The 23,800-nt window shown below is 41.7% G+C and overlaps 1 protein-coding gene across 1 annotated transcript in view; it reads right to left on the reverse strand.

Moving 5' to 3' along the window:
• LOC122812332 (bestrophin-2-like) overlaps positions 1–23,800 on the reverse strand; it is a 222,456-nt gene that overhangs the window by 94,381 nt on the left and 104,275 nt on the right. The window contains exon 3 of the mRNA XM_044084743.1: positions 20,908–21,141. Coding sequence (XP_043940678.1) covers positions 20,908–21,141 — 234 coding nt within the window. The remainder of the gene's footprint in view (positions 1–20,907; positions 21,142–23,800) is intronic.

Genomic DNA, 23,800 nt, shown 5'->3' on the forward strand with positions numbered 1-23,800 from the left:
AATATGATTGTCAAAGTAGAGATTACCATCTACTGGAGTCCCCAGATCTCTTATTACCTCTTCTGTATTAAAGGGTCTGCCACCTATGGGTAATTCATGGGTGTTTTGTTTTTCCCAAGCGGGACGACTATGCATTTTTTGGCATTTAGCTTAAAACCATGACTTTGACACCAAGTGTCTGTCTCAGTAAGGCCCTTTGGGCAAATGTCCTTGTCAGCCGGAAAGTCAATTATGGCTCCCAGTTTGCAGTAACTGGCGAACTTGGTTAGCCATAGTCCTCTTGTGTTTGCCTGTACTTCTGAGAAGTATATGCCAAACAGTAGGGGTTCCAGGACAGAGCCTTGTGGGACACCACGTGACTGGTTTAGAGTCGGACCTGGATACTGCTATGCTTACCGTGCGAATTCTGTCTGTAAGCCAGTTGGCAACACATCTCGATACGTAGGGGTTTATGTTCAAGGCTGGTGAGTTTTTCTATAATTCCCGAGTGGGGAATGGTGTCAAAAGCCTTGGCGAGGTCAAGGTAGGCTGTGTGAACCACCTTCCCCTCATCTATGGCCTTGGTGACTGTCTCGAAGAAGTCAACCAGGTTTAGTAGGCATGATCTGCCCTTAAAGCTGAAATGGGTCGGGTCAAGTGTTTGGAGGTTCCCAATGTCTTTGTTAATAAGTTCCATGATGATGCGCTCCATAGCCTTGCAGACCAGGCTAGTCAGGCTTATGGGGCGATAATTACCAGGGTCAGTTGTGGCCCTTCCTTTGTGGAACGGAATAACCGTTGCTGTGCGCCATTCTATGGGCACGTAGCCTGTGGAGAGACTGAGGTTGAACAGTGCGTTTAGGTGGGGGGTTAGTTTGTTCTGTAGTTCGTGCATGACGCAGCCTGGGACACCATCTGGCCCCACTGACGCTGTGCTTTTGGCTTTTGAAAGGGCCATTTTTACCTGTGTGTCTGATTTCCGGGACACTCCACTTTTCCGGTATTGTTGTGGGCCCTTTTGGGGGTGAGAGGGGGGTGAGGTTTGCACTGAATCTGCCAGGATGTTGGCAATATCAGTAGGTTCAGTATATTTTGTGCTATTTTGCACTAACTCAGAGCATATCTACGAGTTGCCACTTAGATTCTTGACATAACTAAAGGCGGCTTCGTGGTTATCTTTCGAATCCTTGGCTATTTTTTCTTTCGAAGTTAGCCTTGGATGATTTTATGAGGGACCTAAGTTTCTTACTGATACTGATCAGGGATGTCTTTCTTTCTTGGGATTTGCTTTTTTTCTGAACTAGTTTCCTCCGTCTGTTGTATAGCCTGTTTATGACAGAGGTCCACCAGACTGGTTTCCTTCTCTTAGGGGAGTGAGTCTTGGTTTTGATAGGGATGGCACGATCCATGCATCCTTGTAGGTGCTGATAGAGTGCATTTGTAAAGGTTCCTGCATCTTGGCACTGTTATCCTTTAGCCTGGGGGCTGTGAAACTTACCTCTGTCTTAAATAAGGTGAAGTTTGCTATAGAAAAGTTTTTCACTGTGGTTTCCTTGGTTGGGGGGTGGTGGTGGTGTGGACATCCAGAGTGATTCGTTTATGGTCGGATCTAACCAGTGATGGGTTGACCTCCAGTGCGGAACACCTGTCACCCATGTGGGTGATGACCAGGTCCAGTATGTTTTCACCTCTGGTAGGGGAGTTAACCAGCTGATCCTGGGCATTTGAGTTGATAAATTCCAGGAAGTGCTGGACCTGGGAGTTTGTACTTAAATAGTTTTCCCAGTTAACGGTAATCTAAATCGCCCAATATCAGGGTGTTTGGTAGGACCTTCATGTTTTCCAGTGTCTCCAGATAGGCAGAGTGGTGGTCCTGGGTCATGGAGGGTGATCTGTAGCAGGCCACATGTTAGTTGCACATGGATGATCTCAAGAGGTATCGTGCTACGCCACTAACCTGGAGGTGTAGGTATCCTTAATGAATATGGATACACCCCCTCCTTTTGTGTTTCGGTCCATGTTCTGTGGCCGAAATGTGTGGTATGAGTTGTAGCCCGGTAGTGCTGGGGTGCTCTGTGGAGCCTTGAACCAGGTTTCAATTACTGCACAGATGTCGACGTTCTCCATACTAAGGAGTGCTTTGAGCGTGCACATTTTGAGATTTAAACTCCTGGCGTTGAGTAGCATTAACCCTCATTTTTTTTTTTTTTTATTTGTGCTGTTTTACGGAGGTGGGTTTGACTTTTGAGCCTTGCCTAAAAAAGGCACTATGGGGGCAGCAAGAGCCTTGGCCAGCATTCGAAAGCCTAGGGGTGACAGGTGCAAGCAGACTCTTGCAAAGCAACGAGGCTTATTGAGCATGTCATCCCAGGCTGACAGACACCGGATCCCCTTTGAATGACACCAGAAACTTAGCCAATTGTTGAAATTGATCATTTTTTCTTCATACCGTGGTATCATTCTTGGTGAGGGCAGGATGCTATTCAGCATCAGGGTCATACCGGCCTGGGCTACATGATCAGAGAGCTCTTCCATGTCCCTTTTCATTTAGTCCAGGGAGGTACGTCTCAGGCCATTCAACCAACATGAACAATGACAGAGTCATATTTGTACTTGTTCTGGAGTGACCAGAGTGCTTGCGTTAGCTGCCTGTCGGGAGCCAGAATCAGCCACATAACAGTAACCTTCTCCTTGTCCAGCCTAGTGAGTGGGACGTCAGTGTGCCTGACTATAGTCTCACCTATTATTAGTGTGTTAGGTATGTTATTTCGCCTTAAGGGCGGTGATTGTGTGGCACACTGATTTTGCGTTTTATGTGTTGTCTTGTTTGTGACAGGAGGTGCAGGTTTTTTGGTTGTCTGCTTTGGAGGTCTCTGATGCTTTTGCAGGTTTTTATTTAGAGCCTCTGAGTATGATTTAGTGTATTTGTGTATTTTTTGCCAGTGCTGGTTTAGTATGTCTATGTGAGACTGGAGGTGCTGGCTCTGAAGCTTCTAAGATTTCATAGTCCATTAAAATGGAACATCCGTAGGTGTACAAACAGCAACATGACCACTAAGGCTGGCCCCATGCCCAGTAAGTGTGGAAAAAGCCTAGTATCTGTGCTGCCTCCTTACTCACGATGCTGAGGCCTGAACATGCACCATCATAAAGGGTGGGAATGGCTGACATATTAGGACTACACCCCAATAAGTGCATCTGTAAAAGGAGCAGGAAAATGACTCTACAGATTATGGTTATCCCAGGGACCAAGTATCCACAGGATAGCTCTTTCTAGTAGTCTTTGGGTGGTGCTAGCCAGCAGCCAGTGGTCAAATACAAGAACACAAGCAGAAAGCCCACAAAGCTGAAGTAGCAATTGCCAACACCTTTATGAAAATAAATGGCAGCATTAGAAAGCTCAAATGGCAATGCACTCATGAAAGTGAAAAAGTTTATATGGTACACATGCCAAACAATGCCAGGAAAGTAGTAGCACAAAGGCTGGAATTACCTTCACACAAGAAGGCATCGGACAGCCAGAAAAAAAAAAAAAAAACAAAAAAAAAAGTGTCTGGATTATAATTCATTGAGCAGAATCCCAAAAGTAATGACTAATGCTGCAAATGTCAACTCCAAAAGAAAGAGCAAATGAAATAACTAGCAGGATTTAGTTGTATCCACAAGAACATTACTACTTTTACTACGGCTATTAATTCCACAGTCTGCATTGCATTATGTTTGTCTTCTCTACCGCATATGCCTTAACCCGGTTAGATCTTTCTCAGAGTAGGAATTTTTTTTTTATCTACAGGGGAGACAAAAAAAGCACCACCAAAATAAATTAATGTTGGAAACACTTCAAATATGTCAAGGCTGAATGACCATTTCACTTCAAGGGTGTCATTCCTGTGCAAGAACCACACTACAAAAGATGGGGAAAGCCAGAAAAGTAACACACAAACTCTTACTCTAAGGAGGATAAATGTTAAGCTGCAGAAAGATGTGGAAAAAATCATAAGGTAATTAATAAATAAAATAAAATGCATACATATTTGTTAACAGGCATAGTGGACTGATCCACACGGACCTATTTCAGCCACAGAGGAGGACTGTCTGGTTAAGTAACTTGCCCACAGTCATACAATAGGCAAATGGCGGTTGAGGGAATCAAACCCTGCTGTAACTGAAGTAGCAACAGCATCAGGTAACAATATAGAAACAAACTGTAAATACCCATTACCTAGCCCCCCCATGGCAGTGGCACCAGTCCTAGGTCATAAAAACACGTCTATATCACATCATTGCATTGTCATAATGTCGAATGGCCGCCCCTACCCCGCTAATTATATATACCAACTCCAAGACCGCACTACAGTGAGGAAAGGGCAAATTTTCCAATCCTCACTGTACCACTGTCTCACAAAAAACATTTCGCTGAATGGCATTTTCGACATTGTAGCCATTCGATATTTTTACAATGCGACAATGCGATATAGACACCATAAAAAAATATTCTCTTCAGCAAAAGCCTGCACTTTTCCCCAAGCCATCTCCTTCTAAGGGAAAACTTACTGCGCATGCTGTGGCCTTATTCTCCCCACCAATCATGAGGTAAAACATTCAACTACACTTGGAAAAAAATCGATTCTGATGGTGAGTAGCTATTCTAAAATACTAATAAAATTGGCCTTAAAATGACCTCAAACTCAGATTTCAGTTGGGACATTACTTACTGTTGTTGCTTCCATTCAAGCACTGGATTCACAGACACTTGCCATAAGACACACTCAAGCACTGGTTTCACAAGACACGTGCCATAAAACAAAGTGCCATCAGAAGTCTGCCCCACCAACGCCACCAACTTATTTTTGGATGTCTGGCCCTCAAGCATTAATGAGACAGAAATCAGCCCCAAGGTATCTGCCCTTCATATGTCATCCCTACATTCCAGTAAGTTATGCAAGAGGGGTTCCTATTCTACCAAACATACAAGACCTTCTTCAACCAGAGTCTGAATTTCGGTCAGCAGTCTAAGAAGGTTTCCTATCATGTAGTTGAGGCTTGTAAACTTGACCTCATCTGAACGTGTCAAAACTGTGAACATCAGATGTCAGAATACCAAAAACCAGCAATATCAAAGCCAAACTTTGCCCATCTTCCAGACCCATGTTAACACTTGTTCCAGGGTCAAGAGAGGTAAGGTGCTTTTGGGATTCGAAGTTGCGGTTGGCACAATGCGTCTTCAGTATTCCATTTCGATGTTTCCAGTAGGTGTGTTTCCAAGCCCCTACCATGTGATAGTAAATCATCTAAACAAAACTTATTGCAGCTTCCTGGTAGATATCTGCCCTCCATTTAATTTATTTTGGGTTTCATGGCAGGAATGGACCCCATTCCTAAATCAGAGTATGATTAGAGTTCATGAAATTACTATTGTTTCAATCTTTGATGTTTGCTGGTGTTAAGAGCAGCACTTTTGGCTATGTGCCTGGAATTACTCCATGTCTAAATTCATACAGGGTTACACGTGCTGGGAGGATTTCTACATACGACGTAAATTCTTTATTAGGCCTGTTGCTCCTACTAATAATGGAATTGTCTGGATGTCCACATTGCTCTCATTTCTGCCTGCAAATCCTGGTATTTTATGACTTTGTCAATCTCTGTGCACAAGACACTGTAATCACAGAGTAGTCATTTCAATAATCAAAGCTACTTTTGTCTGTTTTTTTCCCTGGACTACTATATCTGGGGTTCTCTCACATACATCTTTTGAACTATTGGTTATGGATGATCCCATATGATGTACACCATCATTCTCTGTAGTGCTTTGTCATCCGTTACAATTACTTCTATATTGTACATGGACCGGGACTCTATTCCAGAGTGAGGGAAACCGCTGGGATAGGAATCTATCCCTCCAGCATGTCCTATTTATAGCTGTGCTGAGGTTTAAATCCACGGAGCGTGTAGCTCTAATGGATTTGGTTTTCTTGAGGTGGAGCATGTCCATTAGTTCCGGGTTAGACACAGCCTTGTATGTCAGGCAGAGATTGCTTCCAAGTAGGCGGTAAGCAACAGAGTAGAGCTGGAGTTTCTTTAGTCGAGCTGCATAGGGCATCCGTTTGAGGCCCACGATCCTCTTGGTGAGGTACTTTTTAGGTCTCTCCAGCTGTTGCAGGTGTCGGGTAATGTACATCCCAAATGGGGCATTGTACTCAATTATGGGCCTGATGAGTAGAGGGGCACAATGACCTCTCTTGATCTAGATGTGAACCCTTTTGTGATTAGAAGGTTTTTCTAACCACTTTGGCAATGTGATTGTCAAAGGAGAGGTTACTATCTACTTGGGTACCCAGATTCCTAAGTACTTCTTCTGTACTTAGCGGATTACCTCCTATGTGGTAGTTTGTGGGCAGTTTGTTTTTCCCAAAGGGGATGACTATACATTTTTGGCATTTAGCTTGAGACCATGGTTCTGACACCAGGTATCAGTCTCCGTAAGACCCTTCTGGAGGATGCTTGTGTCAGCCAGAGAGTCTATTATGGCTCCCAGTTTGCAATCATCTGCGAACTTGGTCAGCCACAGTCCTCCCGTGCTTGCCTGTACCTCAGAGAAGTATATACCGAACAAGAGGGGTTCCCGGACAGAGCCCTGTGGGACGCCACTTGTAACCGGTTTAGAGTCAGACATGGGACCCACAACTCTGACCATGCGAGCTCTATCCCTGAGCCAGTTTGTAACCCATCTTGTGACGAATGGGTTGATATTTAGGCTGGTTAGCTTATTTATGAAACCACAGTGGGGTATTGTGTCAAAGGCCTTTGTGAGGTCCAAGTAGGCTGTGTAGACTGCCTTTCCCTCATCTATGGCTTTGGTAACTGTTTCAAAGTAGTCAACTAGGTTTAGGAGGCAAGATCTGCCTTTAACAAAGCCGAATTGGGTGGAGTCCAGTGTCTGGAGGTTCCCAACGTCTTTGTTTAGGAGATCCATGATGATGCTCTCCATAGTCTTGCAGACCAGGCTAGTCAGGCTTATAGGGCGATAGTTCCCGGGATCCGTTGTGGCGCCCCCTTTGTGGAGCGGGATTACTGTTGCTGTATGCCACTCTTTGGGTACATAACCTGTGGTGAGGCTGAGTTGGAACAGTGAATTTATGTGAGGGTTTAGTTCTTTTTGGAGTTCGTGTAAGACGCAGCCCGGGATGCCATCCGGCCCAATTGATGCTGTTTTTTTTTTTTTTTTTTTTTTTACTTTAGAAAGGGCTGCTTTCACCTGTGTGTCTGTGATGTCAGAGGGACTGCATACTTCTGGGATAGACACAGGTCCTTTGGGGGGGGGGGGTAAAGTTTGCACTGAACCTGGCCGCCAGGATGTTGGCAATGTCAGTGGGTTCAGTATACTTTGTGCCATTTTGCACCAGCTCAGAGCAGATTTGGGAGTTACCACCCAGATTCTTGACATAGCTAAAGAAAGCCTTGTGATTATCTTTAGAATCTTTGGCAATTTTTCTTTCGAAGTTAGCCTTTGATGATTTTATGAAGGATCGAAGTTTCTTGCTAGTACTGATCAGGATCCGCTCCTGGAAACACCCAACTCTTTAATAATCCACAAGGAGACAAATGACTTTAACGCTAACAATCGTAATGCGTTTTCGATTCGTAGTCTTCTTCAGAAAATCAAAATCAAATGAAATAACAACAGGGACAACTCCTTTTATACCCAGAATTCTACAATAATTGATCTTAATTAATTCATTAACCCATTAACCCTTAAAAAGCTCTTGGAACTCATTCTCCCATACAAAATTTAATGTTACAAACTTTAGTCACTCTATGAGCCACTTACTTAAAAACATATTACATGCATATCTTACTAAAATAACTTTAAAACACTAATGTACTTGATAGTATATATAGTAATAAATATACTTATAAATATATAATTATACAATTAAATCTTTCAAGCTTTTAACTTCATTTAAGTACATTTAAATATACTTTGGCGCCATCTGGTGTTGCAAGTGACATAAAACTAAATAAAAGCAAACCACAATAATAATTAAATGAACTACCTTGTATATTTGTACCTAATAGAGTATAAATTCATTAATGACTTGCATAACATTTACTACAACTTAAAAACTATCTAAATTAATAAATAAATACAGTACAAAATACATATATCCAATATATTATGCAATATAATATTCAATATGATATTAATTAATCAAAATATATATATATGTATCAATTGTATCGAAATGAAATGACAGAATATAATCATGTCTTCTAATTTGATATAATGTAGGCGTACATATAAATATATGAAAATGTACATAATTAAATAAGCATATAAATGTGCAAATGAGATAGTTAGTGACTAAACACTGAATTGAGTGGCGCTGCACTAAATGTGCCATATTAATATAATCTGGCCTGCTGTAAAACTACAGCTTCGCTGCTCTCATTGATTTGGCAGATAATTCTTGAAGCCAATAAGCCCCCAGGCCTCAATGATATCATTTCCATCGCACCTGTGTTGAAAATGAGAGCAGCGAAGCTGTAGTTTTACAGCAGGCCAGATTATATTAATATGGCACATTTAGTGCAGCGCCACTCAATTCAGTGTTTAGTCACTAACTTCATTGCACATTTATATGCTTACGACATATTTATATGTACCTACATTATATCAAATTAGAAGACATGATTATATTCTGTCATTTCATTTCGATACATATATATATTTTTGATTAATATCATATTGAATATTATATTGCATAATATATTGGATATATGTATTTTGTACTCTATTTATTTATTAATTTAGATAGTTTTTAAGTTGTAGTAAATGTTATGCAAGTCATTAATGAATTTATACTCTATTAGGTACAAATATATAAGGTAGTTCATTTAATTATTATTGTGGTTTGCTTTTATTTAGTTTTATGTCACTTGCAACACCAGATGGCGCCAAAGTATATTTAAATGTACTTAAATGAAGTTAAAAGCTTGAAAGATTTAATTGTATAATTATATATTTATAAGTATATTTATTACTATATATACTATCAAGTACATTAGTGTTTTAAAGTTATTTTAGTAAGATATGCATGTAATATGTTTTTAAGTAAGTGGCTCAGAGTGACTAAAGTTTGTAACATTAAAGTTTGTATGGAAGAATGAGTTCCAAGAGCTTTTTAAGGGTTAATGAATTAATTAAGATCAATTATTGCAGAATTCTGGGTATAAAAGGAGTTGTCCCTGTTGTTATTTCATTTGATTTTGATTTCCTGAAGAAGACTACGAATCGAAAATGCATTACGATTGTTAGCGTTAAAGTCATTTGTCTCCTTGTGGATTATTAAAGAGTTGGGTGTTTCCAGGAGCTGATCCTGATTTCCTTCAAGTGTGTGGTTTACATTTTGAGTTATTTCGTTTACACTTGAATCCGTTTTTGTTGTTACAAGTAGTACTGATCAGGGATGCCTTCCCTTTTTGGGATTTTGCTCTATCATGTAATAGTTTCCGCCTTCTGTTGTAAAGTTTATTTATGGCTGGGGTCCACCAGACTGGTCTCCTGTTTTTGGAGGAGTGAGTCTTGGTTTTACTTGGGATGGCACAGTCCATGCATTCCTGTAAGTGCTCATAGAATGCATTTGTGAAGGATTCTGCATTTTGGGTAGCATTTTCCAATAGCCCGGGTGCTTTGAAGTTCTCCACCTCAGTCTTAAGAAGTGTGAAGTTTGCTTTTGAGAAGTTTTTCACAGTGGTTTCCTTGGCTGGGGGTGGGGTCGGGATGTGGATGTCCATAGTGATTAGTTTATGGTCTGATCTTACCAACAAGGGGTTTACCTCTGGTGTGGAACATTGAGCCCCCATGTTGGTGATGACCAGGTCCAATATGTTGTCCCCTCTTGTGGGAGTGGTGACCAGTTGTTCCATGGCATTTTGAGTTTATAAATTCCAGGAACCATTGGGCAAAGGAGTTTGGACTGGAGTAGTTTTCTCAGTCAATGTTTGGGTAGTTGAAATCCTCCAATATCATGGTGTTTGGTGAGACCTTCATATTCACCAGTGTTCTCAGGAATGCCGAGTGGGGGTCCTGGGACAAGGTGGGTGATCTGTAGCAGGCTACAAACTGAAAAGCAGTTTTGCCCACTGTTAGTTGCACATGGATGGTCTCTGATGCCTCATGCAATGCCACTAACCTGGAGGTGTGGGTATCCTTGATGAAAATGGATACTCTCCCTCCTTTAGTATTTCGGTCAGAGTTCTGGGGCCAAAAAGAATGGTACGAGTTGAATCCTGGTAGTGCCGGGGTGCTCTCTGGAGCCTCGAACCAGGTTTCTGTTACTGCACAGATATCGATTTTCTCCATACTAAGGAGTGCCTCGAGTGTGTGCATCTTGATGTTTAGACTTCTGGCGTTGAGTAGCATTACCCTTAGTTTTTTGTTTCTTGTATTTTCTATGTAGGTGGGTTTGTCTTTTGAGCCTTGCCTAAAAATGGCACTATGGGGGTGGCAAGAGCCTTAGCCAGTATTCAAAAGCCTAAGGGTGACAGGTGCAAGCCATCCCTAGCAAAGCAACGTGGCTTGTCGAGCATGTCATCCAAGGCTGACAGACACTGGATCCCCTTTGAATGACACCAATAGCTTAGCCAATTGTTAAAATTGATAATTTTGTCCTTATACTGTGGCAACAAGCTTGGTGAGGGCAAGATGCTACTCAGGGTCAGGGTCATACCAGTCTGGGCTACATGATCCAAGAGCTCCTCTAGGTCTCTTTTCATGTAGTCCAAGGAGGTACATCTCAGGTCATTCACACCAACATGGACAATGACAGAGTCATATCTGTACCTGCTGTGGAGTGACCCGAGTGCTTGTGTTATGTGGCAGATCCTGGCACCCGACAAGCAGCTTACAGTGACCTTCTCCTTGTTCAGTTTGTTGAGCGGGGCATCAGTGTGCCTGATAATAGAGTCTCCTATTACTAGTGTATTTGAGGTCAGTGTGCCTGATAATAGAGTCTCCTATTACTAGTGTATTTGAGGTGTTATTTAGCCTTAAGGGCTGCGACTGTGGCACACTGACTTTGTGAAGTATGTGATACTGAGAGTTGTTAGGTGGTAGCAGTTGCTTGGATGTCTGCTTTGGAGGTCTCTGCTGCTTTGGCAGATTTTTATTTAGAGCCTCCAAGTATGTTTTTGTGAGTTTGTGTGTCTTGTTTGCTGATACGATTGGTCTATGTGAGACTGGTTGGGTGGTTTCCTTCTCCTCCTGACTGACTGTGCCAGTCTTGGGTTGAGAAAGCTTGGCCTCCAGTTTGGCTGTATAGTTGCATCTTTCACATACATTTGAGTTTGTTGGAAGGAGGAGAGGGTTGTGTGTGTACATAAGGCAATTGTAACATCGCCTCAAGATTCCCAAATTCACCATTCTTGAAGAGTGTTAGTGAGGGGCTCTGCCTAATGTAGTTAGGAATTTTGCTCCAAAGCATGGGGAGTCTATGACAGGAATCTGTCCCTCCAGCATGTTCTATTTATTGTTGTGGCGAGGTTTAGCTCACTAGAGCGAGTGGCTCACAGTGACTTGGATTTCTTTAGGTGGAGCATGTCCATCAGTTCTGAGTTGGACGTGGCTTTGTACGTCAGGCAGAGTAAGCGATATGCCACTGAGTACAGCCACAGTTTTTCCAGTCGGGGTGCATAGGACATATGTTTGAGGCCAGTAATCCTCTTGGTGAGGTACTTTTATGGTCTTTCCAGCTGTTGGAAGTGTCTTGTGAGGTACATCCCAAACAGGGCATTTTACTCTATGATGGGTCTGATGAGTGAGGAGTAGAGGGGCACTATAACCTCTATTTCTAGATGTGAAACCTTTAGTAATTAGATGGGCTACATAGAAGGATTTCCTAACTACTTTGGCAATATGATTGTCAAAGGAGAGATTACTATCTACCTGGGTCCCCAGATCTCTTAGTACCTCTTCTGCATTAAGGGAGCTGCCACCTATGTGGTAATACATGGGTGTTTTGTTTTTCCCAAATTTATTTATTTATTTTATTTTACATTTGTTAACCGGGGGTGTCCGAGTTGTAAAGGCGGTTTTTCAGCAGAGGCCCGGGGAGAAAAGCTCCACAAAGAAAAATTACAGACACATTTAGTTATTTAGACATGATCAGTATATACAGACACATTTAGTTATTTAGACATGATCAGTATACACACAAATTACAAGAGACATGTTTTTACAGTGGTATGCGGCAAATAACAGTTACAGTGGAGAGAACAAACAAAAAAAATATATTAATTTTAAAAATAAATGGAATTAATAGATTTGTGGTATACAGCTGAAATTTGAAACATAGGTAGAGTACATACATAGTACACAGGTACAGTACATACATTGTAGATTAGCCAGTGTTTGTGAGTAAGATTGAAAACTATTATCAAGTGTTCTAGATTTAGTATGTATATGTTATCCACTTTCACTAACCTGGGGAGCAATCATGGCACTGCTAACTTTGCTTGAGATGTTGCCTGATGAGGTCTTTAAAGGAGGCTTTGACACTACACTTTCGGGTATTGTTGTGGGCCCTTTTGGGGGTTAGAGGGTGAAGTTTGCACCTCAGAGCATCTCTTGCGCTGCGCTACTTAGATTCTTGAGCTAAAGAAGGCTTTTTTTGTTATTCTTTCGAATCCTAGGCAGGTCCCAGACTGACTGGTCTCTCTTAGGGAGTGAGTCTTGGTTTTGCTAGGGATGGCACGATCCATACCTTTAGCATGGGGCTATGAAACTTACTGGTTTTTGGGAGTGGTGGTGTGTGGTGTGGACAGAGTGATATTTTTATGGTATGATCTAACCAGTGATGGGTTGAGCTCCAGTGTGTGTTTTCAGTGTCTCCAAGGTGGTGGAGTGGTCCTGGGGTCATGAGGGGTGATCTGTAGCAAGCCACAATTTCATGTGTTTTAAACTCCTGAGTAGCATCACCCTTTTTTTTTTTTGTTTGTGCTTCGGTGGGGGGTGGGTTTTTGCCTTTTGAGCCTAAAAAAAATTTGGGGGGGCAACAAAGAGCAGCCAATATTAGAAAAGCTAGGGGTGGCAGGTGCAAGTAGTCTCTGGATCATTTTTTTTTTATACTGGAATATCATTCTGGGTGGGGGCAGCAATGAGGAGTGACCTGAGGAGGACTGTGGCTCTGAGGAGTGCTTGTGCTCAGACAGGCGGCTGGCTTCAGCCTAGTTTATCAGCCTAGTCAGTGGGACATAGCTAGTGTCACCTACATCTAGTGTATTATTTGTGCTGGCTGCCTATTTTTCACCTTTAGGGCTGGTTATGCTGACACTGTGTTTTACTGATTTATGTGTTTGTGTGTTTTGAGGTGCAGGTTTTTTTTTTAGGTTTCTTCTGCTGGAAGTCTCTGGTGCTTTTGCAGGTTTAGGCTCAGGTTGCCTCAAGGATACCCAGGATGGACTGGATGGCCTGCCTGAAATTGCCCTTTGGTTTGCATCATTCAGTAGGGGTGAGCTAGGTTAGTGCACTTTAGTGTTGGTGAGGGTAAGGGTGAAACCCTGCCTGGCTCCTGCTGGGCAAGTCAAGGTGTCAGGGTGCTTTGTGCTTAGTAGGTCTGAGCAGTGCTGGGACTGCAGATGCTTTTAAGTGCTTGGACAGAGTTAGACTACTTTCAAGGGAAAAAACTGAAGAGGAGACTTGGTGGAGCCGGGAATAATTTAGCCCTAGCTAACCGGCACTGCCCGGATGTGCATAACTGTGCAAACGTGGTTTTTACAGCAGGGAAATGAAAGAGATAGAAATTAGCCCAAAATGGCCTGTAAACTACTAACTTCTGGGCTGGAACCACTCCTCGAGGGACAGATGGCTGCTCAAAAATCCCTGTCTCACAGGTGAACAGGGAAACCTCCTTCTATCCAAGTAAGGTATGGGCAACTCAGAAACTTGTAACACAGCCCTGAATTCAGCACTAGCCTGAAAACTGGACTGTACTAGCTTAGAAAGGTTGGAAACAAGGAAAAATGTTTTTTGAAGAGAAGGCAAAAACAGTAAAAAATACACTTAAAACAGCTTTAGATGACTATAAGCAATCAGAAACGGCTTTTAAATAAATTACCCAATTAACCAGTAAAAAAATCTCAACACTGAGCCCTGTTCCTGTAGTCTTCAATCAGACAAGCTCTAACTGCACAATCCTGCCACTGAGGTGCAGGGGAACCTTCTCCAAAAAAGAAGGCCTGGATTAGTGCTCAGGTTATACAAACAAAGCTATATTCAGCAGGCCTGGATCTAGTCTATGCTACAGCAAACATGGCGCACCAATTTCAGTAAGAAACAGTTCAAATATGCAGGCACTATAAGCCTTTAACAAGAAATTCCCAGCTCAGAAGGGCAGAGTACAGCCTCTCCTCCCACAAGAGTGCAGACCACAAACCTTCTTAATGTAAAATAACTGGCCTGAAGCCCAAGTGCTTAAACCAGAACTAATACACTTTTAGAATAACAGACACTGAGCCTTCAATCAGCAGTTCCCAACTTAGAAGGATGTAAGCTACCTGTCCTGCCACAACAGTGCAGACCACAAACCTTTTTAATGTAAAACAACTGGTCTGAAGCCCAGGTGCTTAAACCAAAAGGCTTAGAATGATAGTTACACCAAGCAGTAATAAATACAATTGAGCACTTTTAAGATGATGCAAAAGCAAAATAAAGCAATAAAGTAGGAAGAAACACAAATACAGTGAAAGCAGATGAATAAAGTGCAATTTTTTTTTTTTTTTTTAGTGAGCAAATGAGATGGGCCTAGGAGGAGTATCCAAATGCAAATTTACAAGAGGGGTGGGCAGTTTCAAAGACACCAAGATTAACACCAAAACAAAAGCAGGGAGGGTGGGTGGGGGACTACCTGAAAAAAACAGAGCCACAACTTCCATCTAGATAGTACTCAATGCAACACAAATAAATCAATTTAAATGCTGTATTATTTGAAAAAAGTACAGATATTTACTTATTCACTTATACGTCCAGTTGATTTCAGGCAGGTCTTAGCTGGCCAAAGCTCAGAGTATCAGGAATAATCCAAACACTTCCTTAACAACATAAGGTGAAATTGTGTGTGTGTGTGTGTGTGTGTGTGTGTGTGTGTGTGTGTGTGTGTGTGTGTGTGTGTGTGTGTGTGTGTGTGTGTGTGTGTGTGTATCCTCTTCTTTCGGCTGCTCCCGTCAGGGGTTGCCACAGCAGATCAACTGTTTCCATTTCTTCCTGTCCTCTACATCTTGCTCGGTCACACCAACCGCCTGCATGTCCTCTCTCACCACATCAATAAACCTTATCTTAGACCTTCCTCTTTTCCTGTTACCTGGAAGCTTCATCCTTAGCATCTTTTTCCCAATATACTCTGCATTCCTCCTCAGCACATGTCCAAACCAATGTAATCTTGCCTCTCTGGCTTTGTCTCCAAACCTTCCAACCTGGGCTGACCCTCTAATATACTTATTCCTAATCCTGTCCATCCTTGTCACACAGTGCAAATCTTAACTTCAACTCTGCCACATCAAGCTCTGACTCCTGCCTTTTTGTCAATGCCACTGTCTCCAACCCATATAACATAGCTGGTCTCACTACCCTCTTGCAGACCTTCCCTTTCACTCTTACTGGTACTAGTCTGTCACAAATCACTCCTGACACTCTTCTCCACCCACTCCATCCTGCCTGTGCTTTCTTCTTCACCTCTCTTCCACACTTACTATTACTCTGAAGTGTTGATCCCAAGTATTTAAACTCATCCACCTTCGCCACCTCTACTCCCTGCATCCTCACCATTCCTCTATCCTCCCTCTCATTCACACACATATATTCTGTCTTAGTCCTGCTGACCTTCATTCCTCTTCTCTCTAGAGCATATCTCCATCTCTCCAGGGTCTCCTCCACCTGTTCCCTACTCTCACTACAGATCACAATGTCATCTGCAAACATCATAGTCCACGGGGACTCCTGTCTGATCTCGTCTGTCAACCTGTCCACCACCATTGCAAATAAGAAAGGGCTCAGAGCTGATCCTTGATGTAATCTCACCTCCTCAAACGCATCCGTCACTCCCACCACAGACCTCACTGCTGTCACACTACCCTCGTACATGTCCTGCGCCACTCTTACATACTTCTCTGACACTCCCGACTTCCTCATACAATACCACAACTCCTCTCTAGGCACCCTGTCATATGCTTTCTCTAAATCCGCAAAGACACAATGCAACTCCTTCTGACATTCTCTGTACTTCTCCATCAACACTCTCAAAGCAAACATCGCATCTGTAGTGCTCTTTCCTGGCATGAAACCATACTGCTGATCACCAATTAATCACGTCCCTTCTTAACCTAGCTTCCACTACTCTTTCCCATAACTTCATGCTGTGACTGATCAATTTAATCCGTCTGTAGATACTACAGCTCTGCACATCACCCTTATTCTTAAAAATCGGTACCAAAACATTTTTTCTCCATTCCTCAGGCATCCTCTCACTTTCCAAGATTTCATTAAACAATCTAGTTAAAAACTCCACTGCCATTTCACCTACACATCTCCATACTTCCACAGGTATGTCATCTGGACCAGCAGCCTTTCCGTTCGTCATCCTCTTCATAGCTATCCTTACTTCCTCCTTGCTAATCTGCTTCACTTCCTGATTCACTATCCCCACATCATCCAACCTTCTCTCCCTCTCATTGTCTTCATTCATCAGCCCCTCAAAGTACTCTTTCCATCTCCTCAACACACTGTCCTCGCTTGTGAGTATGTTTTCCTCATTATCCTTTATCACTATATAAATAAATAAATAAATAAATAAAGGGTGTGTGTGTATTATATATATATATATATATATATATATATGTAAAATGTGTGTGTGTGTGTGTGTATATATGTACATACATATATGCATATGCTCTTACATGTATATTTGCTTGAATGTATATATGGAAACTTAGACATTTATATACTGTTATTCAATTGTGAAATATCTTGCAATGCTCTACCAGGTTCTTATCTATTCATTGTATATTTTGTACAAATTTACGCAGTTGTGGTAATATACTTCCCGATGTGTTAATGGTACCATTAATACATACCAAATGACAGGCAACTTTTTTTTCACAAAACACTTAGTTTAGGTAGGAATATCACTGTACCATTTGAGAAATGAATCTTTCAGTTAGGGTATGCCATTTACTGACACTACTGTCAACTTCTCAGTACATGACTAGCGTAGTACCACCTGTCATCATAATGTAATAACACTACTTTCAGCCTCTGTTATATTTCTAACTTTGGAAGTCTGTTCATACAGTTTCATACATTATAGTTTTTATAGTACATTAAGGTATGTTTTAATGTATAAAAAAATAAATAAATAATTCATCAAAGACATTTCCAGGTCTCAGTTTTTTTATCTTTTGAAAATGATATCTAACACACACAATAATACTTTCTGCAGTACGACAGTAGTCCAACCAAGCATTTTCAGGTCTCTGCATTTTTCTATTCTGTAGTACAACAGCAGTCCAACCAATTGTAAAGCACGCATAACAGGAATTCAATTTTCACACTTGTTTAACCTACGAAATTTAGGACAAACTAACTTGTATCCACTAAAGACGTAACATAACAGAAAATGCTAACTCCCACACTACTTTTTCAGGCCAGCAAGTGCATTACCGCAACAGCAAAAATCTGGTTGCGATAATACGCAAGTACCGTATTTTCGACCAAAGGGGGAATATCCTCTTACTGTATACTAATGGCTTTAAAGTCTACAGTCTGTATGCTACTACTCTGTAATGTCTCTTTTGTAAATGTTTCTTCTCTCTGTAAGCTTAGCGAGTTTTTCTCCCCAGGACTCTGCTGAAAACTGACACCTGTTGTCCAGTCTGACTATCCTGGTAAACAAATGATAGATTAGATAGATTACATAGATAAATAAATGCAAACAAATACTTGCATCATATAATTCCAGATAGATAAAGAAATAGATAAACACATAAATAAATAATACTTACAAATAATGTTCTGGAATGATATGATGCGTCAGACTTGTAACCGTTTTCTGCTCTGTTCTTGCTGAGCAAATTCAGCTGGACTTTTGTCCAGTTATATCCCCAACTCAGTGTAGGCAGCCCTATTTCCATTAAGGCTGCCCTCAGTAGTGACCCATGCTCTATATATACTACTGTACGACTCAGACAGCATCCATTTCGATAGCACACAGTAGACCCTTCTGTATTCAAAAGGCAAAGGCCTTAATAAAGCCAAACATACTTCTGAAGGATCTAAAAAAACAACAACCACCTCTTCTGTCCTCACTGGATGAACCCAAGTATGAGGGAATGTACTGCAGGAATGGGGGGAATTTCATGGCCCACTAATGTCACCAACTGGGGGAAGTCCATGGTCCACAAATAAAAGGGCTTCAAAAAGACTTACAGATTTTTCAAGAGGATTACTACACAATCTGGCAATACAATGGATACTTTCCTAACATTCATTTTTAATTTAATTCTACATTTTGATAACTTGGTTGAAGCTCCATTTTCACTGGAGGTAGGGGAGCAGTGCTGGGTTAAGTGACTTGCTCAAATTCCCACAGTAGGCAAATCGGGAATGAAGGACTCAAAACAAGGCTACGAGATAAAATTCATTAGCAGCTTATAGCCTTAATCCTCTGCTCTATCATGGCAACCATGGGAACACCCAGATACCACGGCCCATTGTCTAGAAAAAGCTGAGTAATGTATCCTCCAAGCATAGGGCTTTCTGTATACAGACCATTCATTGGTTTACACTTGGCTAACAGCCACCAGGGTCTTTACAAGGCTAGCCATGTAACCCAATCCAGCTTTATCCCAGAGTTCCTTGGATGCCTATAAGGAGGGGTATATAGGTAGCGCCCTGTGATGGACATGAATACTTGCAGCACCCCTAAGGAAAAACCCTGGTGCTCAAAATTTAGCTGGCAATACTCCAAAAACAGGGTTATAATCTAAACAGAACGGGGATGCATATATTTGCATTCTTAACCTCATCTACGGTAAACTGCAACATGGCTTTTGTACTTTCAGTGAGACTTTCTGGCTGAAGTGGTGTGTGATATGAGGCCAGAGAGGCTCAAAATGCAACATTAAGAGGTGTGTCTGTTATGTTAGCTCTAAAATATCCCTTCAAATCAGGTAATCCTAAACCATCTTGTTCTACTGAAGATCAGCCTATCCTACTTTACTTCACCTTTCTCTACCAGATACGTTTGTTCAAACTCTATTATTGTCCACAACTTCTCCTCCGATAGATAAAGTACACCCAACTAGTATATAAAATTGAGAGACTAAAACCTTTTTTTTTTGCTTGTATCTTACTATCCATACCCATATAAAGAGTTTCTAGTTTCTTGTTTTTTTCAGTTGGTTCTCTTTTACAATCTTGATTTCTAATATCTTCCCTCCTGCATGTGACCTAAAATACCACTCTGAAGTTGTATGGTAGTTGGCAGACAGGAACAAGGTTATAAGCTATTAGCAGGCTGCTTCCTGTGGTCCAAGGTTCATTTCAGTCGTCCTCCCATCTGCCTACTGTGCGGCTCTGAGCAAGTCACCTAGCCATACAATGCTCCTGGACTGAACACGACAAAGGTCCACATGACTCTATGCTTAACACCAATTAGATAAATAAATATCAATAATAAAAACATATTGCTTTAAGTCCTAACTGCACTTTTAAAGTACTCCTTGCAAAAATTTCAAACTTCTATACTGGTAAAGATTCCAAACTGCTGGCTTCACTTAAAGCCTTTACTCTGCCTTTCTGATGGGAGTACCTTCCCTTCAGAGATGCCATTCCATGTTAGGATCTGTAAAACTCACCATTTCTCCTTTTGAGCCTATGTTTTCTGAATCCTCTAACTCGGTGTCTTGTAATAATTGTCTTTGAGGGCAGTCAGCATAGCTTACACCTCCTTCAGTATCCCTCCCCCACCCTCAAAGCTAGTGATCCACAAAGACAGGCTTTGTACCAAAGGAAATCACTGCCTTACATGCCACATAAGGAAATTAACTAGTTTATTCATTCACTTACTACTTTTCTTCTGACATTACACTAACCCAGGAGAGCAGCTTTTGTATACCATGGCTGCCCAGGAGAGCAGCTTTTGTATACCATGCCTGTTCATAAACAGGTCGGATAATAAGAAGACTAACAAATGTTTAAGATGGATATCCACAGTCAGTGTCCTTTGTTTTACTTTCCTTTGACAAAGTTTCTACATGGTTTTCAAACTACATTCTTCAGCTATAACAAAGTATAGAAAATCCCTGCAGAGATACCCAAAGAACACATTCTGTTACGGGTTATCTTCACATCTGTGGCATTAACACTTTACTATAGCTGGGGCTCTGTTATCTCACACAAAATTGTTGGCTGTTTATCACAATGTCTTCTCTCCTTTATCATGCCTTTTTGACTCTTCTGTTTTTGCTTTGTCCATAAATGCACCTTTTTAGAAATGCAGTGCAGTGCATTATGGGGATAAGGGGTGGAGGCTGCAGTGTGACAAAGGTGCACACTTCATGCAGTCTCCAACAGTGGTGGCATCAGTCCTGTATATTCACGTAGGCAGAGTTGCTCATAGCAGACTTGGATTCTCACCATAATGTTGGATCAGTTGCCTTGTACTTTACCACATCAAACAGGTTCTATAGGTAGTGTTTTTATTCAGTATGCTTGTGTGAGTGTTGAGACAGAGTGTGGGAATATACAGCGCATGCGTACACACAAACACACACACACACACAGCTATACCAGCTCTTCAAGCAAGGAAGTGCCCTGTTTTGTTAAGATATTAAGCCTCAGAAAATTTAGAAACAAACAATTGGAGCATGGTCTACCTGCTTCAACAACATGGTCGATAGTGGGAAATCTTTTAAAGACTGCTGTGCTGACAGAGCGCAATATTAGAAGTGATGACAAGCTGCAGTAACGCATCAGTGTTCGTCGGTACATTCGCCCCCTGTCATCCCCACCATGGACTATACATGGGATTGCACACATTAGACGATCTGGCATAGGGATGCAGCGATACTGACTCCACCAGCGATTCACCACCAGTGTGACGTAGAAACCTGTGAAGAGAGAGCTCTGGTAAAAATTGGAAGCCTACTACCAAACAGTATTCAAACTAATTCATCCTAAAACAATCAGACGATCGATTTAACTCTCTTCATCTCAAAGGCCTGAATGTCAGCACATTAGCTCTGCTGTGATTAAGTACATGTTCATGCACTATGGAGCAGTGTCCCACGCAAGAACCACTTAATGGCCATTTACAAGCCAGAGGATTTCAGGTTTTCTACCGAGCACTCAGAAGCTACCCCTAAACACAATTCCAAGTTAAGAGCAAAGCACAGTGAAGCCTTGGCTTGAATGCAAGCCAACAACCACCTTGTACAACATAAATCAGCACAATTAAAATAAAAGCAGTACAATTAGGAAAAAGGAATCAACACATTTTACAAGTGTGCTTTAATCACCATCCATTAAAAATTATATATATATATATATATATATATATATATATATATATATATATATATATATATATTACAGTTGTATATTACAGTTGTGTATCTACCATAAATGTAGATGTTAGAGTGTATTCACTGTTGCAGTCATTGCACTTGGGTTATCCGCTGGCAGGCGACCCGCAGTCAGCCCGAGTTCCAAAGTCTTGGTCTGGCGTCTGTTGTCGTCACTTCCTCCCAAACATCAGTGCGCCAGGGGTATAAATGTTGCAACCAGTGCCATTTTCTTCAGTTTTTCTTGCCCCAGATGTCAGGTGCCCCCAGAAAGGAAGGTTGAAAAGATACAAGTATGCCAAACAACAATGTATATAATACTATAAACATATCTTTAACCTACAAGCAAATACACCACATAGGTTGTAGAGTAGGGAAGTACAGAATAGTCCCAGCAAAGAGGGGGATGGTGGGAGGGTAACCTGGACTGCAACAGTGAATACACTCGAACATCTACATTTATGGTAGCTACACAATGTACTATGTTCATAGTGTTTCACTGTTGCAGCCATTACACTTGGGTAGAATCCCAAAGCTGAGGTTGGGTGGCTGGGTCTTTATTGGATTTGGAGATGCTAGCAAGCCCTGCAGAACTGCAGTGGCAAAGCCTGCTCTGGATTTGGAGTAGAGAGGTAGGTGGTAGTGCTTGGTGAAAGTGTGCACTGAGCTCCAGGTTGCAGCTTCTAAAATGTCTTTGGTTGGTACCCCTCTGAGGAAAGCTGCTGAAGTGGCTGCTGCTCTAGTAGAATGAGGCTTAATGCCCTTTGGCACTGATTTGCCATGTTGTGCATAACAGAAGCGGATGCAGTCTCCTATCCATTTGGAGATTGTCTGCTTAGTAATTGGCTTTCTTTGTGATCCTGCAGCATAAGCTACAAACAGTTGCTCAGTTTTTCTAAAGGCTTTTGTTTTGTCCAAGTAAAATTGTAGCTGCCTGTGTATATCCAAAGCGTGCAGAAGTTTCTCCCCTTTATTCTGGGGATTTGGGTAGAAAGTAGGCAAATGAATGGATTGGTTTAAGGCCACATTGGAGACCACCTTTGGCATGAATGTGGGGTTTGTTCCAAGAGAAACCCTGTCTTGATGAAAAATGAGGAAAGGTTCTACAGCCATCAATGCCTGTAACTCTAAGACTCTTCTTGCTGAAGTTATTGCTAGGAACAGAGCAGTTTTCCATGACAGAAATTTAAGATCAGCTGTGCTGGCTGGTTCAAATGGAGGCAGTGTTAATTTCTCTAAAAAAAAAAAAAAAAAAAATTTGAGGTCCCAAGTTGGTAATGGTGCTCTTCTAGGGGTTCTTATATTCTTTGCCCCTCTGAGGTATTGTCATAGTAGAGGATGTGAAAAAAAGAGGATCCACACTGTAATGAGCTGAAATGGCAGAGGCATGGATTTTAATAGATGAAAAAGATAGGCCTTTGTCCAACATCTCAGTCAAGTATTGTAATGGAGTCCTTGTGCCTGGTTCCAAGCACAGAATCTTTTCCATTTTTCTGCATAAGATTTCCTAGTGCTGGGCCTCCTGGCTTCCAAAATTACATCCATTACAACTTTAGAGAGAGTTGCAGTCTGAGTGGCTACATTATTCGCCATGCTGACAGGTGTAAGGTACTGAGCTGACCGTGCAGAATCTGATAGTTTTGCTGTGTCAGAAGATGAGGATTAGAGGGAGTTTTTAGGATTGGGTACCAGTGCTGGCGTGGCCAGTCTGGTGCAATTAGGATCATTTTTGGTCTCTCGTCTGACTTTTAGAAGTACTTTGGTGAGAAGAGGTATCAGAGGGAAGGCATAGACTGTCAGGTTTTTCCAGCTGAATGATAGAGCATCCACTTTCCATGCTTGAGAGTGATAAGTCCTTGTGCAAAATGTCTAATTGGCAATTGTGAGGGGAGGCAAATAGATATATGTCTGGGCGTCCCCACTCCGTTGTTATCCTGTTGAACACTTGTGGATTTAGTTTCCATTCGTGAGGATCCATGAGATTTCTGCTTAGTTCGTCTGCCAGTGTATTTTTTGTTCCTGGCAGGAATTGTGCTTGCAGATTTTCCTGGTAGGTCAGTGCTGTGTTCCACAAAGTCATGGCTCATCTGCATAGGGGGTAGGAATGTGTGCCCCCTTGCTTATGTATCACATAACTGTGGTATTGTCCGTCTTTATCAGTATCTGTCCTGGGTGTATTAGGCCATTGAAGGCTGTCAGAGCATTT

The sequence above is a fragment of the Protopterus annectens genome, chromosome 9.part0 (assembly GCF_019279795.1).
Source record: "Protopterus annectens isolate FY-2018-M chromosome 9.part0, PAN1.0, whole genome shotgun sequence".
NCBI lineage: Eukaryota > Metazoa > Chordata > Ceratodontiformes > Protopteridae > Protopterus > Protopterus annectens.